The sequence below is a fragment of the Copadichromis virginalis genome, linkage group LG19, assembly GCF_057382275.1.
Source record: "Copadichromis virginalis isolate Kocher_CV1m ecotype Utaka linkage group LG19, C_Virginalis_male_GT1.1, whole genome shotgun sequence".
NCBI classification, from domain to species: domain Eukaryota; kingdom Metazoa; phylum Chordata; class Actinopteri; order Cichliformes; family Cichlidae; genus Copadichromis; species Copadichromis virginalis.
Window position 1 is genome coordinate 12,429,513 of NC_140636.1, and position 14,470 is coordinate 12,443,982.

Below are 14,470 nucleotides of genomic sequence, written 5' to 3' on the forward strand. Positions count from 1 at the left end.
CTTGACCGGCATATACGACAGCGTGTACCAGTTCCCACGAATATCCAACAACCTCGCACAGCCATTGAAGTGGAGTGGACCAACATTCCACAGGCCACAATTGACAATCTGATAGACTCCATGCGACGATGTGTTGCACTGCATGAGGCAAATGGTGGTCACACCAGATACTGACCGGTTCTGGGTCCCCAGACCCCCAATAGCGCAAAAAACTGCACATCACACAGTGAGTCTTCAGAATCAGTTTTAGTAAGAATGAAAGAAATGATTTTTCTTTTAGCTCATGAACACAGTGTGATGATAAGTATTAGGCTGTACAAAAAGCTGCGGCTGGTAATGGACAGATGCGAGGTTATCGATGGTTACATCCTCGTGCAATAAAGAGGATGAATGTTGTATCACAAGACGGCTGATCAATTTGTTTCACTAACTCATCTAAATAAGGAATTTTCTTTAGCGGATATAGCGCATGTGGCAGTTTGTGTTCAAACAGTAATGTCCATATCAACAACTTTTCTGTTGTGGCTCTAATACTCCGTCGTAGGATAAAGCCTCCCTGTCTTCTCTGTAGCTCAGTTACTTCATCTAACTGCTCGATCAGCTGTCTGGTGTTCTGAAACCAGGAAATTATGATAATCAGAAAGAAAAAAAATAGTAATAAATGACATATTTACTGCTGCCAATTGGAAACAGTTGCAATAGTATCAGCGCCATGCTTCAGTAAAGCTTGGCTGAAATCTGAGTGCTGGTAATGCTGTTGTGTTTTTTTTTTTTAGAAAACACATGAACACGGTCAAATTGTGCAACTTTAAATAAAGCCCTATTAATGAAAAGCATTTTAAAGTTGTGTTCTGGTTATTTTTATTATTTTGTTTATATTTTATTATTCTATTTATGTTATCTGTTATTTGAAAATAATAATACATTGATCATTATTTTTATGTAATTGAGTACCAAGGCTGACATACTTGCTTTTTATAACTGGCAGAAATAAGGCGATCATCAAAGCTTGAAGTGAAAACACAAAGTCATACACACTGAGTGTCGCACATGATACAAATCCTACTTCTAAGCATAAATTATTTAGATTTTTTTTCACTGCATTTTATCTACTGATAAGAAAGTGATATCTTGCCATCTGGTTATAAATATTTCCGACATTAAAACTGTTGTGAATGACGAACTGGCATTTAATCTGACGCAAATCTCTCATGAAGCTACAGCCACAAAGATACTGGTTTCTTTATTTTATACATGTGACCCTTTCGTAAATACTACTAACACCACCGCATTTACCAATATAAACAAAGATAAGAAACACAAAAAACAGAAATCACTCTCCAGTTTGTGTGGCTCTCTGTCGCCCTCTGTTGTTCAGCTCTGAACCAAAAGTTTTGTTTCCGAGGAAATGAAACCTTGCTTGCTATAAAAATCAGCCCATTTCAGAGCAGACACAGGGCAGATAAAGACATGGACCCCGGTGAGTCATGTCTTGTTTTGATCCCTTCTGGGAGATGCTGGTTTCACCTCAGCAGGAATAGCTGCAGGCTCCTACGCTGCAGGCATGATGTCGTCTGCTGCAGTTGCTGATGGAGGAGGAGTGGCAGCTGGAAGTGTGGCAGCTGCTTTGCAGTCAGCAGGTAAATTAATAATTAGATGTTTCATTAGGATTTTAACTTGCAACAACATGCAAAAAGAAAAAGTTCATCAAAATATCATAATTTTAGATTAGATAATTGCATCTGTTGTATGCTTTTGACAGCTTCTTTGTGTCATGGTGCTGCAGGTGCAGCTGGTCTGTCAGCTACTGCTGGTGCTGGAGCAGCAGTGGGATGGTTGGTGAGTTTCATCAGCTGAAAATCATGTAGAACTCATATATTTGCTTCATGCCAAAACTGGAAGTCTTGTTATTCTCTCAAGATTGTTTTTAATCATTGTGTTGTGTTTTCATGATGATAATTTTTATACATTTATATTAAAATTAACTATTATGGTGTAAAGCTTGTGTGTATCATTAGTACAGCTAACTGTGTTCAATACACTTAATCCTTTGTGAAAGAGTAAAGGGATAAATGTGAGTATTAAGTAGTTTTTGTCACGGTTCTGGGTCAGTTTGACCCAGTATTTTGAGGAGTTATGTTTTTGGTGTGTTTTTGCATTTTGGATTCTTTTCTTATTATGATGATAATGATGATTATGACTCTATGTTTCGGTTATTCTTGTTTAGGGATTAGTTCGTAGGTTTTTGTGTTCTCATGTTTATTGCAGGTTTAGTTCAGTGTCTAGTCTGTCTCTGTGTCGTGTCTGCGTGTTTGTTTAGTGGTGTCTTGTTTCCTGTTTTACTCTGAAGGTTCATGTTCCCGTCTTATGTCAGTGTTTCTAGCTTTGTTCCTCCTGTCTCATTAGGTCTTATTCCTCCCAGTTGTGTTCCCCTTCTGTCTCTAATTCCTTGATGACTGCCTCAGTGTATTTAAGCCCAGTGTGTCTTTGTGTCAGTGTCAGATCGTCTGTTATCCTCACCTCGTATTTTCGTAGTTTCCCTTGTTGTGACACTGTTTCATAGCCTGCTTAGTTACTCTATGTTTATAGTTTTTTCCATAGTTCCTTCACAGAGTGTCTTAGCCTTTTTAGTTTACAGTGTTCTCTGTCTTCTTAGTTTTCCCAGTTTCAGTGTTCCCTAGTGTTTTTGTTATACCTTCAGCCACAATAAAGGCTTGCCTTATTTCGGAAACCTAGTTCTGTCTCCACTGTGTCTGCTCTTGGGTCTACCTCATTCTTCACACCGGCGCGCCCCGCCGTGACAGTACGATCTGACCATGTCAGACCCAGCGGACAGTCCAGACGAGATTGGGGAGGAGCTGCAACAGATCAGCCGGCTCATGACGCGCATCTGTGGGTGCACGGACCCCAGAGTGGTGTCCACTGGGTTGGCGGCCATTGATGCCATCCTCCAGAAGGCGCCGCAGCTCCGACAGTTTCCCCAGCTTTTTGAGGCGTTCGACTCTCTGGCCCCCCTGAAGGAGGAGCTTCGCGCCCGCACGCTGGCCCAGAGGGTGTTAAACGCCGCCTCAGCACCTACGACTCCGACCCGTAAACGGTTGTCGTTGTCGTCACCGCTGCCTCGCGAGCCGGAGGCAGTCAGAGTAGGGTCTCTGAGGCTCAGCGCTGCACCGCCATCGACTCACAGTTCGTCTCCGCCACTGTCAAGCTGCACAGCCCAGCGCACCGAGATGGTGGAGGCCACAGATTTCGACGACGATGAGCGACAGCAGGTATTGCTAGCTTTATGGGAGGACGAGCTTCGTTGGAAGCCCTGGCTCATTTCGGAGGAGGAACTCACACCTGTTGCACCGCCTCGGACCAGCCGCTCGCCCTCTCCACCCCGCTCGGACTTTACTTCACCTGCCTCTTTTCTGGCAAGGATGTGGGAGGACGACGAGGAGATCGCCGCCACATCACCCTCTTCTTCGGTGGCTTCAGCATCCATCGTACCCACTTCCAGAAAGAACCGGCGTCAGCGCCGGCGTCAGCGCCACCGTCGCACCGCGCTACCCCTGGGGGTGAGTGACTGTGTGTCTGTGTCTCATAATCCTTCTATAGAGAGGAGCGAGATGTGCATTGATTCGCCGGGGCCGGACACTATGACTGAATCATGTTCTGAGACTGACAGTACAGTGTTTAGTTGTTTAGAAAGACCTACTACGGAAATCATGGAGTCCGGCCTCTGTGAGCGGCAGCAAGCAGCTTGCACCCACGTAGAGGAGGAGCTCCGGGGAAAGCCGTGGCTCACCCCCGATTGTCAGCACATCTTTCGGGGAACACGCCTGGCTCTCGGGGGGCCCTCGGAGCTGCCAGGGTCTGCCACCCCTCACTTCCCCAACAGCCAATGCTTCAGCCTCAGTGGTTTCTTCAAAGAAGAGGCGACATCCACGTCGCCGCAGCAGCTGGAGGTTGGTGGAACTCTCGTTTCCTCTCGGACTCCGTTAATAATAGAGGTTAGTGACAATCTTTCGCCTCAAAGTCTTCCTAAGTTTCTGGAATGTGACTGTCATGAAGGGTTCGCAGACGCTCCAGAGATAAAGACAATTTCTACATGTGCTGGAGGAGCAATAGCGACCCAGTGCTCCTCAACACCACCCATTCTCTTAATAAACGATGAAAGTATTGATCACGAACTCATGTTTGGTGTGAAGGGTGGTGATATAACCTCTGGGCATGAGCGGTGTGACTTAAATAATGACACCCTGTCTGTACCCGGTGATCAACTTGACTGTTCCTCAGCTCATTCATCTTGTGACTCATCTACTTGTTATGAATTGTGTAAACCAGAGGAGAACAATTCAAAGCAACCTCTGAGTGATGCTCTCACTCCTGTACTCAACAAGCACAATTCACCTGAGTTTTGTGTTCCAGGTCAAGAGAACAGTAATGGCAATGTGGTTTATGTTCTGAACTCTAAAAGTGAATTGTGCCCCCCAGAAGAAGATGGGGGGACACATGTCTGAACCATGTAGCTCCAGCACCCCTCAGGGCGCAGTGAATGCTGGGGCTGAGATCTGGGCCTCCGATACTATCTCTAATGGTCATGTTTTACCGTCAGTTTGTGTAAATTTGGAATCATGTTCTTTTGTTTCTTCTAAATCATTTCAGGATGGGGTGTTGGTTGGGAGCACTACTGATATAGTAAGCTCAGAGTCTGCACCACCACTGGCAGCCACAGCTCTATTAGACTCTGTGTTAGCTGCACCTCCATTCATAGATGACTCAGAGTCTCTGTCTAAGTCAGCTTCTGGTGGGGGGCTAGCTGGGGAATGCAGGCCTGAGACTGCCAAATACCAGGCCGAGCCGCATGATTCCTGTCAGTCAGAGCGTAATGAGGCTTCAATCCCCTCTGACAGCGTCACTTTTGCTTCGTTTGTGCCTAATGTGTTCTCTGCTAAATCTAATGGCTCTGTCAAACCAATCACAGAAGAGTTTATTCAGACTCTTGGCGTTAACCTAGTGCCAGCCGTCCCATCAGAAGTAAGTGTAACTGCTGTATCTGTAAGCACAGACTCTGATCAGGTTACAAGTCCACCACATGACTGCAAAATGAACGTGAATGAGTCTTCTTTACCCAGTTGTGCCGACTTAATGGATGTCCAGGAACCTAGCCATGAACTGATTAATCATGTTTCTATGAACGGTTCAGTTATACACGCAGCTTATGTGGTCGAACTAGCCCCTTTGGTGACTGAAACCCTGTCACAGGTGAAGACTGTCACAGGACAACAACGTGACGTTTCTTTAGAGGAAATGAACTGTACTGAGAGCCTTGGGGGTCCAACTTTCGAACAGGGTTTTTCCATAACAGTTAACTTGCTTGCTAGGAATGGCGAAACTTCCGCTAGAGCTGATGCAGAGACTGTTACTGACTCTGGGCAATATTATGGGGTTGATGCTGCCTGTGTGTCCAAGATTAATCTATGTAATTCTGGTGAGGGTGAGGCAGCCAATCTGAGTTTGTGTTTTTCTGCTTCTGAGTTAAAAGAACCAAAGACTGAGAATAAAGACCCTGACTTTATGTTTGTGAAGGAAAATGAAAATATGAATTTGGACAATGACAGGCAGACCTCTGAAGGGAACACACACATAGTACTTGGCTGCGACACCACTTCTTCTCAGACTGCCATGGACATTTCTGTTCTGGGTTCTGAACCAGACGGTGAACAAATGAGTAATGTTTTCAGGGGCGATCTGGTGGGAAATGAATCGTGTGATGTTACATTAAATTTCCCAGAGAGTCAGCGGCATCTTTCTTCTGCCAGAGTAACGGCTCAGCCCCCTGTTCAGCTCTCTGTTTTGCCAGGGGTCTCCATAACTGTTCATCCTGCATCTGTAGCTGGATGCCTGGGTGTGCCGCCTCGGCACCTCGCAGCACCCCCGCTGCTTCATGCCTCGTCAGCTGGAGGGCCCGAGGAGCCCGTCCAGCCACCTCTACCACCTGCGGCTCCGTCGCCTGCAGCACCTACGCCGTCGCCTGGTCCAGCTTCTGCTCCGCCTACGCCATCGCCTGGTCCAGCTCCGGCTGCCGCGCCACCTCGGGATCGCCGGCCACTTTCCAGGCCGGCCGCCGGACGTCATTGGTGTCGTGGACGGCCTCCTGATCTCTGTTGCCGCAGTCTTCCTCACGGCCGGCCTCCAGACCTGTTTTACTTTGGACTCCTGTGCTGCCGCCCGCATGGTCGTCCCCCAGAACTACTTGCCCGCCACCACCGTTGCCGCCCGCACGGTCGGCCCCCTGAACTTTTTGAGGCTCGTGTTGGCTTTAGTTTGATTTTGTCAGTTTTCCTGGACTCTCCTTGTTTTTTGTTGGTTTGTGTCTTTGTGTCAGTGTCAGATCGTCTGTTATCCTCACCTTGTATTTTCGTAGTTTCCCTTGTTGTGACACTGTTTCATAGCCTGCTTAGTTACTCTGTGTTTATAGTTTTTTCCATAGTTCCTTCACAGAGTGTCTTAGCCTTTTTAGTTTACAGTGTTCTCTGTCTTCTTAGTTTTCCCAGTTTCAGTGTTCCCTAGTGTTTTTGTTATGCCTTCAGCCACAATAAAGGCTTGCCTTATTTTGGAAACCTAGTTCTGTCTCCACTGTGTCTGCTCTTGGGTCTACCTCATTCTTCACACCGGCGCGCCCGCCGTGACAGTTTTAGTTTAAAAAGCTCATACAGGCTACTCCACCTTCTAATGTTACAGTCCCTTGGTGCCTTCTTTCCAGGCCTCTTAAATCATCCCAGGTGAACAAGTGCAATGATCAAGAGGGGAGCTGCTGCTAACTGGTGTGACTGATAAGATCTGACCTATAGTGCTTCTCAGGGTTTATCATATGAGGGAAAGCAGGGGATACACTTGGACTTCAATAAAAAAGCTGAACCAGACTTCCTGTATAGAGGTGCCCGTCCTGCAGATCAACAATCCAGCCTGTCTTATCAAAGCAAGAAACCTTCAGAGGTTGCAAAGGTACAGACATTCTGTATTTTTCACGAGTTGTCAATGCCGATTTCCATCCTCTATACTCAGTATACTGTTAATGCCTTTGTATCTTTTAATGCCTGTTTATGTCTTTATACTAGACACTATAAAGTTGGTGTGAAGGTGGAATTCAGTGAAGGAATCTAAGCATCATCAGCTTAACTTCAAATTCACCTCTATTTCACTTGATGTAACGTAACTCTGATCACAGCCACTGTAATAGACGGGCTCATAGATGGACTTTTTTTTTTTTTAAATCTTAAACTTTAATTTACATTTGACCTTTTGTATTGTCTTTATTGTCTGACTGAGTACCTGAAGTTCTGTTTATTTAAGCCCTTTCTGTACAGTGCTTTGACTGCTTGTCTATGAAAAGTGCTTAATAAATAAACCTTACTCTCTTTTGATTAACAGCACATATTTCAATAATAATACTTTGCATCTTCATCCTGAAATATTGTTTCTGTGTGAGGAAATCCAAGTCTGCTATTGCAGCTCTATCACATAGTGCAGACTTTTTTTTTTACATAAAATATCTTTTATGAACATAATGTCACAAAAAATGCTTTCATCACTTCTGCCATCCCTTCTGATCTGCTCATTCAGGTGTTGAAGTGGTTTGTTTTTCACTCAACAGTGAAAAGAAAACCATCAGCTGATTTTCACAAACAGCTGATTTACTAAGAAGCATTTGATAGAATTCAAAATTTATAAAACATTGATACTGTAGAAAAAAAACACAACAGACCACAGATGAGATAAAGATGTTTGTTTGTTAATTTATTTGCATTTATGAAGCATTATGGAAACATACTTTTCAAGTTCACATATTTCCAGCAGTTATAAAATCCAATCAACAGATTGCTATTTATTGTTAGTTTGGTGAGAGCACCAGACATGCCACTGTGCCGACCTCCAATGCAGCATCAACATGACACTGCTGGTCATCAAAGAAGATGTGAGGCTTGATCCTCTGCAGTGTAGGACCTTTCTTACTCCCTCCCAGAAGCACAGCTTCATCAAGCTCCACACCCCAGGTGCGCAGAGTGTTTAAAGCTCTGTAGCCGTCACAGCCTGCCCCTCGAGATGTCACCAGGTAGGTACGAATGGGACACTTCTTGTACAGGCCTCTATTATGCAACTTTTTCTGCAGTTTTATTAAAACCTCCAAGAATCCTTTGAATGGTCCCTGAATAAAGAAAAGAGAAGAAGAGCAGAGACTCAACACATGACAATCTGGTCAAAGCAGGAAAGTGCATTTGGATAATTTAGCTGATATCAGTTTATGTGAATGTAATTAGCAAAGATTTTCTTTTCTATTATTAAATATATATTGCTTACAACAGTGCAGAAGGCCAACATAACTGTAACCATATAGTTAAATTAGTTGTTTTTTTGAAAAATATTAAAAGACGACGGAATGTGTTTCTATCATCTATCTTTCATACCTCGTTCATTGGAATTTCGACATTTTGCTTCTCATTCTTCAAGTATTCTTGTAGTCCATTCTGGAACACGAGCTCTGACTCATTAGAGAAGAGGACAGCGTCGCCATCAAAGGCAACACGCAGCTGATTCTCAGACTCTGTGATGATGTTTGTTGGGGTGAACATGATAGCAGCTGCTACACCTGATGTAGGGACATTCATTCACAGTAACACACAGAGTCATTAAAGTACAACAGCAGAAACTGCACTTTGTCTTAAAATTAGCACCACATTTAACACTTTTACCTTCATTCAAAGCTTCCTGAACCTTCAACCCTGGTTCATCAGACAGGTACAGGTGGGTTTTGTTGTTGTTTTTTAACTCATTCACAGGTTGATCTTCAGTCACAGGTACCAGAGTGATAAGTTCTTCCAGCCCTGCAAACAAGAAGGAATGAAAAGGCTGCTGGACAATCTGATTTACCAAATCTGTTTAGATTCATCAGAGTAGTGTTAGCAATAGTGTTACTATTACTTACTTATATCTATTATTTTTGTATTGACTTGCTTTTAGAGTACTTACACTTTCAAGTGTATTCTACTTTATAAGATTCTGTTTTAGTGTTTTTGTTGTCTTATTGTAAGCCTGTCATTAATCTATTTAAAAATTTGAAGGGCATGAAAAGTGCTGTACAAATGAAGCCTGAATGATTTAGAAAAGGTATTGGGGTAAACAAGAGTTGATCAGAATCACTTAGAAGTGGAAAGATTGTCTCAGTCTCAGTCTAATTGTTTCCATTTATCCATTTTCTCAAAATTTAGAAGTTTCCTCATAAGACACATGTATTTGAAATAATAGTAAGTGTGTTTGGAGGTATCATAAACTCACCATGTTCACGGATCCGATTCATGAGAAAGTCTGATGATGAGCTGTCATTGATGAGTTTGACTTTAAAGAGCTCCTCACTGTCAGGGTAATGGTTTGTGAGTTCAGCATTGACTGCCTTCAGAGCCTGAGAGCAGGACAAGGAAGATAAATTAAATTCGAGTGAATGTTAAGTAACTGTGTGAGTGCAGTATTTGTGTGCAGGTTTCTGTGGTGCTTTGTCTTATGTGGTATATTCTCATCTTTCACATAACCACTACATGCAATTTTGTGTATGTGTTTTTCCCCTCATAATATATGACCTCAACAAATTGGAAGGCAGGGCCATAGCCCTGCTGTTCTTGCTTGAAGAGGAGTCCTGAAGACATGGCAATGGTGACGGGGATCTCTGGTTCAGACTGAAGGAGAAAAAAAATGTTTCCCACAATTCAATAAAGACATTCTTTTGCATAGTTTAAAAATAAATTGTCAACAATTTTCTTATTTGACCTCTGCACTCATACAGTATGTTATCTCACTATTTGCACTTCTTGCTTGCTGATTTAATGCTTTATCTGTACTTTTGTAGGAACTTGTTATGAATCAGTTTTCAACCTTAAATCTTTCTCTGTCTAGAAGATCTTCATGAAAATGACTGGATTTTATTCACTGAGTTGCCACAGCTTCCATTCACTTTTGTCTTCTGCTCTTGGGTCTGGTGTGATAACTCTTTATACTCTCCCACTTTCTTTCTGTTTCCCACAATTTTTCCTAACAATCAATCTGAGAATCAATCTGAGTTAGTTAGTGAAAATCGTCCTACAGAATTGTTTTTTAGTGACAAGGAAGGATATGATTTCTGTTCAACACATAAATATATTGTGGTGATGAGTAATTAAACATCACACTGCATACTTTCATGCTCGTGCTTCCAGCATCTTGTTGTTAACACTCGTTTGCCGTTCACAAACACACATTACCAACAACAACAACACTGCAGGACCTAGTTCAGCTTTTAAGTCGGTGAGGTGTGATTGTGATGGCGCTCAGGTGTGTGCCGCCCCTGTAGTGGCACCACAGACCACGTCCTGCCACAGAGTATAAGGATGTTTAAAAGATGCTGCAGAAAGCTGCATCTGGTCAGACGGAAAAACACACAAACTCGGATGAGTGTGTGGCGGAGGTGTGGTTCCTGGCTCAGCTGCAGGGTAGGTGTGCTGCAGTGTATAAAAGGCCCCAAAGTTCATAGGTGAATTCTATTTGAGCTCTGATACCAGTGTTTGTAAGTTTGTATAAGTTTCTATACTGTTCATGTAGCATTCAACCTTCTGTTAGTTACAGTTACTAACAAGAAAATGTGGTGCGGTCGCGTTAAAATTTTCCAACAAACAGACGGCTGAAGCTGTGTTCAGCTTACCGCACCTTATATCAGATTAAATAAGTAATCTGGGCGCTACAGCTTTACGCAGCTGTGCGCGCTCCTGCGGACGGCAATCACGATCACTGTCTAGCACAACACCTGGAGCTAAGGGGGCAAAACAATCGCATGAGTGCTGCTGTTTGACTGAGGAAGAATAAAGTAGTCGTGGTAAGCCAATCACACGACCACTTTAAGATGACAAAGCAACAAGGTGATATATACCAGTTTTTAAATTGTGTTGATAGGCCACGTAAAACCAGAGTCATGATAAACAATATATATGTGTGTTTTTTCCTCAATAGTTTCGTCATGTTTACTGTCTGAGCACAGCGCTAGCAAGCACTCTCTGCTTATGAGCAAAAAATAAAAAACACAAAACAAAAAACAGCCCGTTCGTGTTAGTGGAAAAATGAACCATGTCAACTAATCAAAAAAAATGGGCAACTTGACATTTGGTTGTTTAGGAAGAGGGGGAAGTTTTAGGAGTGACGGCGAGAGAGGGTGAGAGAGAAAGACAGCAGAAAAAGAGAGAGAGCGAATTTTGAGATGTGAGAGATTTGCGATGTTTAGCATGTTTGGAGTGTGTAGTTAATCTTCTGTAGTTAGCGTGTAGTGTTGGGGATGGTTTTGTGTTGTGTGTCAGAACAATGAGGCGACTGCTGTCTCCAGGTAGGAGCCTGACACCTCCTGCTGTCAGGCTTGTAATGTTGTCCTTTATAGTGGACAGAAATTATTATTTTGGAGTGGCACAAATAATTTGTGTGGCATCTTATTGAAACTGCAAATAACTTTGTTGTTTGCAAAACTTGTGCATTTGATTTTAAAATTGACAATTTATATTTGCATTTAAAGTTATGAAATATGATTCAATAAACATATTTGTGGTTGTTACAGTAAAAAATATAACTTTTTCTACTCGGATTTTATGTTTTTTGTCTTATTTTAGATCAATTGTGTTAATACAGTATGTCAAAATGAAAACATAACTGTAAATTCAGACACGTGAGGTTGTGCTGAAAAGGATGATACCAAACAAGGCAAAGTAATTAGTTTTTAAAAGTGAAATGTAGAGGAAACATCAAATGTATTAAAAAATGACCAATTATACCCTGGACACCAGAGAGTTAAACAATTTTTTTAAGTAACGCAATAGTTACTTTTCAAGTAATTAATTACTTTTAGAATCTTGTAACTCAGTTACGAACTCACTTACTTTTTTGAAGAAGTAACTAGTAACTATAAATAATTACTTTTTCAAAGTAACTTGCCCAACACTGGGCACTATACAGTTGGTATGAAGGTGGAATTCAGAGAATGAATCTCAGCATCATCAGCAAAAATTCATATGAATCTGTGCTACACTTGATGTAACATAACTGTGACCTTTTAATCCATCACAGTGTAGCAAAATAACCTGTTTATCCAGCAGAGGATTTTCATGCAACGTTTAAATAACTCAGTTAGTGTACCACAGCATGTTTCACATTATTACTGCAGCAGCTGGCTGCTGCTAAACTAATTTCCCCTTGTGGGACAATAAAGAAATTGAATTGAATTGAATTGGTGTCGGTTACAGGAAGACAATTCACTGACTCTCTTCATAACTGTATATCTTTTTTATTATTCTTGATTACTTAACACAATTTTATACCTTATTTCAAAAGATGACGAAGTTATAGAAATATTCATTAAAACTGCTATAACAGACATATTTTCTTGTTAATAGTGCACAGCTTTCTGACATAGTGAAAAGAAAATCACAAAGGATGGCACACCATCATCCACCAGCAGAGCATATATCTTTCACTAAGTTGTTAAAACTATTACATAATTGCCACACACCAGCATATATTAATACATTAAAAACTGACTTACTGTAGAAGTTCTGCACTCACTCATCGTGCTTCTTAAAGATAGAAATAAACTTGAATTTCCTCTGTTTGCTGACTGCAGAACTGCTGTTCTTCCTTTTTATTCTAACTAGAAAAGCTACGTCATGATGCAGAACCTGTGGAGCCTTTGGACCCTGTTGCCATGCCATTTGTATTGATTAGTGATGTTCGATTCGTAAACGAATCGTTCAGTACTCGAGAATCACTTTACTGACTCGTGAATCATGATTCACAAGCGCAACTGACTCACTGACTCATCCCTGTTGCTGTTAGCAAACTAATTCCATTAGTAGAAACATATCTATCTTATAATTAAAATTGTGGGGGGAAAAAAACAACAGCCAGTTTCTTAACAAAAACATTTCTGCTCTGAACTAGAAGAAAAAACCCTGAGTAGAAGCTCACATCAAGACAATAGCTCCTCAGTTCACAGTAGCATCGCTTAGCTAGCATGCTAACAGCACATTTGAGTTACTCACCCCCTCCCCTGCTGTGCTGAATCATAGCATAAGGCGAATCACTCACTCACTCACCCCCTCCCTCCTGGCTCACAGCTCATACGAGTTGAACGAATCACTGACTTACTCATCCCCTCCCTTGCTAGGCTGAATCATAGGGTAAGGCGAATCACTCACTCACTCATCCCCTCCTTTGCTGTGCTGAATCACTCACCCCCTCCCTCCTGGCTCACAGCTCAAACGAGTTGAACGAATCACTGGCTGTATCCCAATTCAGGGTCTGCAGCCTTAAAGTACGCAGCCTCAACGGTCCTCAAGGGCCGCGTACTCAAAGACCGCTAAGGCCGGAAGTGCGAGGCTTGTGAAATGGGACGGTCTAGCCTCCGTCGCGCTGCCCAGGTTGTCTAGCAACCATGATAGCTGGAAACGTGTGGTTGACAGAAATGAAGGAGAACATATTTTGTTTGTTAGTTTGTTTCTACATGAGCTCTGTGTGATTTAATAAGTATCTAAGGCTGAGACCACAGGACTGTAAAACATGATTGTTGGGCTTCATTTCTGTACTGAACAGTCATTTAAGATTAGCTAGTAAATAACAATTAGTTAATGTTGTTCATGAGACTAAAGTCAGTGTAAATATAATATGGCCAATATCATAGTTATTATATTAATCATTATACGTTATTACAGCAGTGAGTTTGAACTCTCAAATCAAATCACTTCTATTGTCACATCACATGTGCAGGTGCACTGGTACAGTGAATTCAGGGAAATGAAGGATGCATTTGATTCATTATTAATTCATATTTATTATAAATAATTCTAATTATACATCTTGCTTCCATATTTGTATCTTGTGTCACTAAAAATACATTTTATTTTAGTTTTATACATCGATTAATGACCTGCAGAATCTCCTTATCATATTAAGTGATTCATAATTGTCACTTTATGCTTTCTCCATCTCTAAAGTGATTACATCCTTGCATTACATGCTTTAGGTTCATTTTCTGCAGGCAGGTTTCTGACAGAGAACAGGCAGATTTACACTATAACATGCAGCGTTCTATAGATGGACACATAAAGAAATGAAAAATTACATGTGTGTGCAAACTTTCTAAACACTTTGTTACATTTATGATAAAGTAGATTAAACACATTTATGTCGGCCTTGACTCATAGTTCTTGTCTTTAAATGAACTTTGTCTGTGTTTCAGGTCCTGCACTCTCAAAGACTGAATGAACCAGCATTGCAGCCATGGGTCACTGTGAGCATCATAGGGAAGGTTGAAGCCGCCCACTGCACCTGTAAGGCCGGAGTCGCGGAGACCTGTACCCACGTCATTGCTCTTCTGTTTAATGTAGAAGCAGCAGTGTTGATCGTGGCACAAGGACTGTTACAG

General features: G+C 42.0%; 2 protein-coding genes across 5 annotated transcripts; one reads left to right on the plus strand and one right to left on the minus strand.

Moving 5' to 3' along the window:
• Positions 1-1,452: 1,452 nt before the first annotated feature.
• On the plus strand, positions 1,453-7,407 carry LOC146685624 (uncharacterized). Of its 4 annotated transcripts, none has more exons than XR_014916814.1 (3): positions 1,453-1,640; positions 1,763-1,839; positions 6,752-7,407. XR_014916814.1 is itself a non-coding variant. In XM_085442051.1 (2 exons), exon 2 carries the CDS (start codon positions 2,817-2,819, stop codon positions 4,503-4,505), a length of 1,689 nt encoding a protein of 562 aa, XP_085298177.1. In that variant the 5' UTR covers positions 1,453-1,640; positions 1,787-2,816; the 3' UTR covers positions 4,506-7,407. The 4 variants fall into 4 exon arrangements, 1 of the variants encoding a protein (XP_085298177.1); XR_014916815.1 differs by having other exon boundaries at positions 1,787-1,839; positions 6,730-7,407; XR_014916813.1 differs by having other exon boundaries at positions 1,787-1,839.
• A 352-nt stretch (positions 7,408-7,759) lies between these two features.
• LOC146685625 (cytosolic 5'-nucleotidase 1A-like) lies at positions 7,760-12,692 on the minus strand. Its single transcript, XM_085441683.1, has 6 exons — positions 12,593-12,692; positions 9,621-9,716; positions 9,322-9,445; positions 8,739-8,870; positions 8,454-8,635; positions 7,760-8,194 (listed from the first exon to the last, which is right to left on the minus strand). The coding sequence occupies exons 1-6, from the start codon at positions 12,614-12,616 to the stop codon at positions 7,880-7,882; spliced, it is 873 nt and encodes a 290-aa protein (XP_085297809.1). The 5' UTR covers positions 12,617-12,692; the 3' UTR covers positions 7,760-7,879.
• Between the last annotated feature and the right edge of the window lie 1,778 nt (positions 12,693-14,470).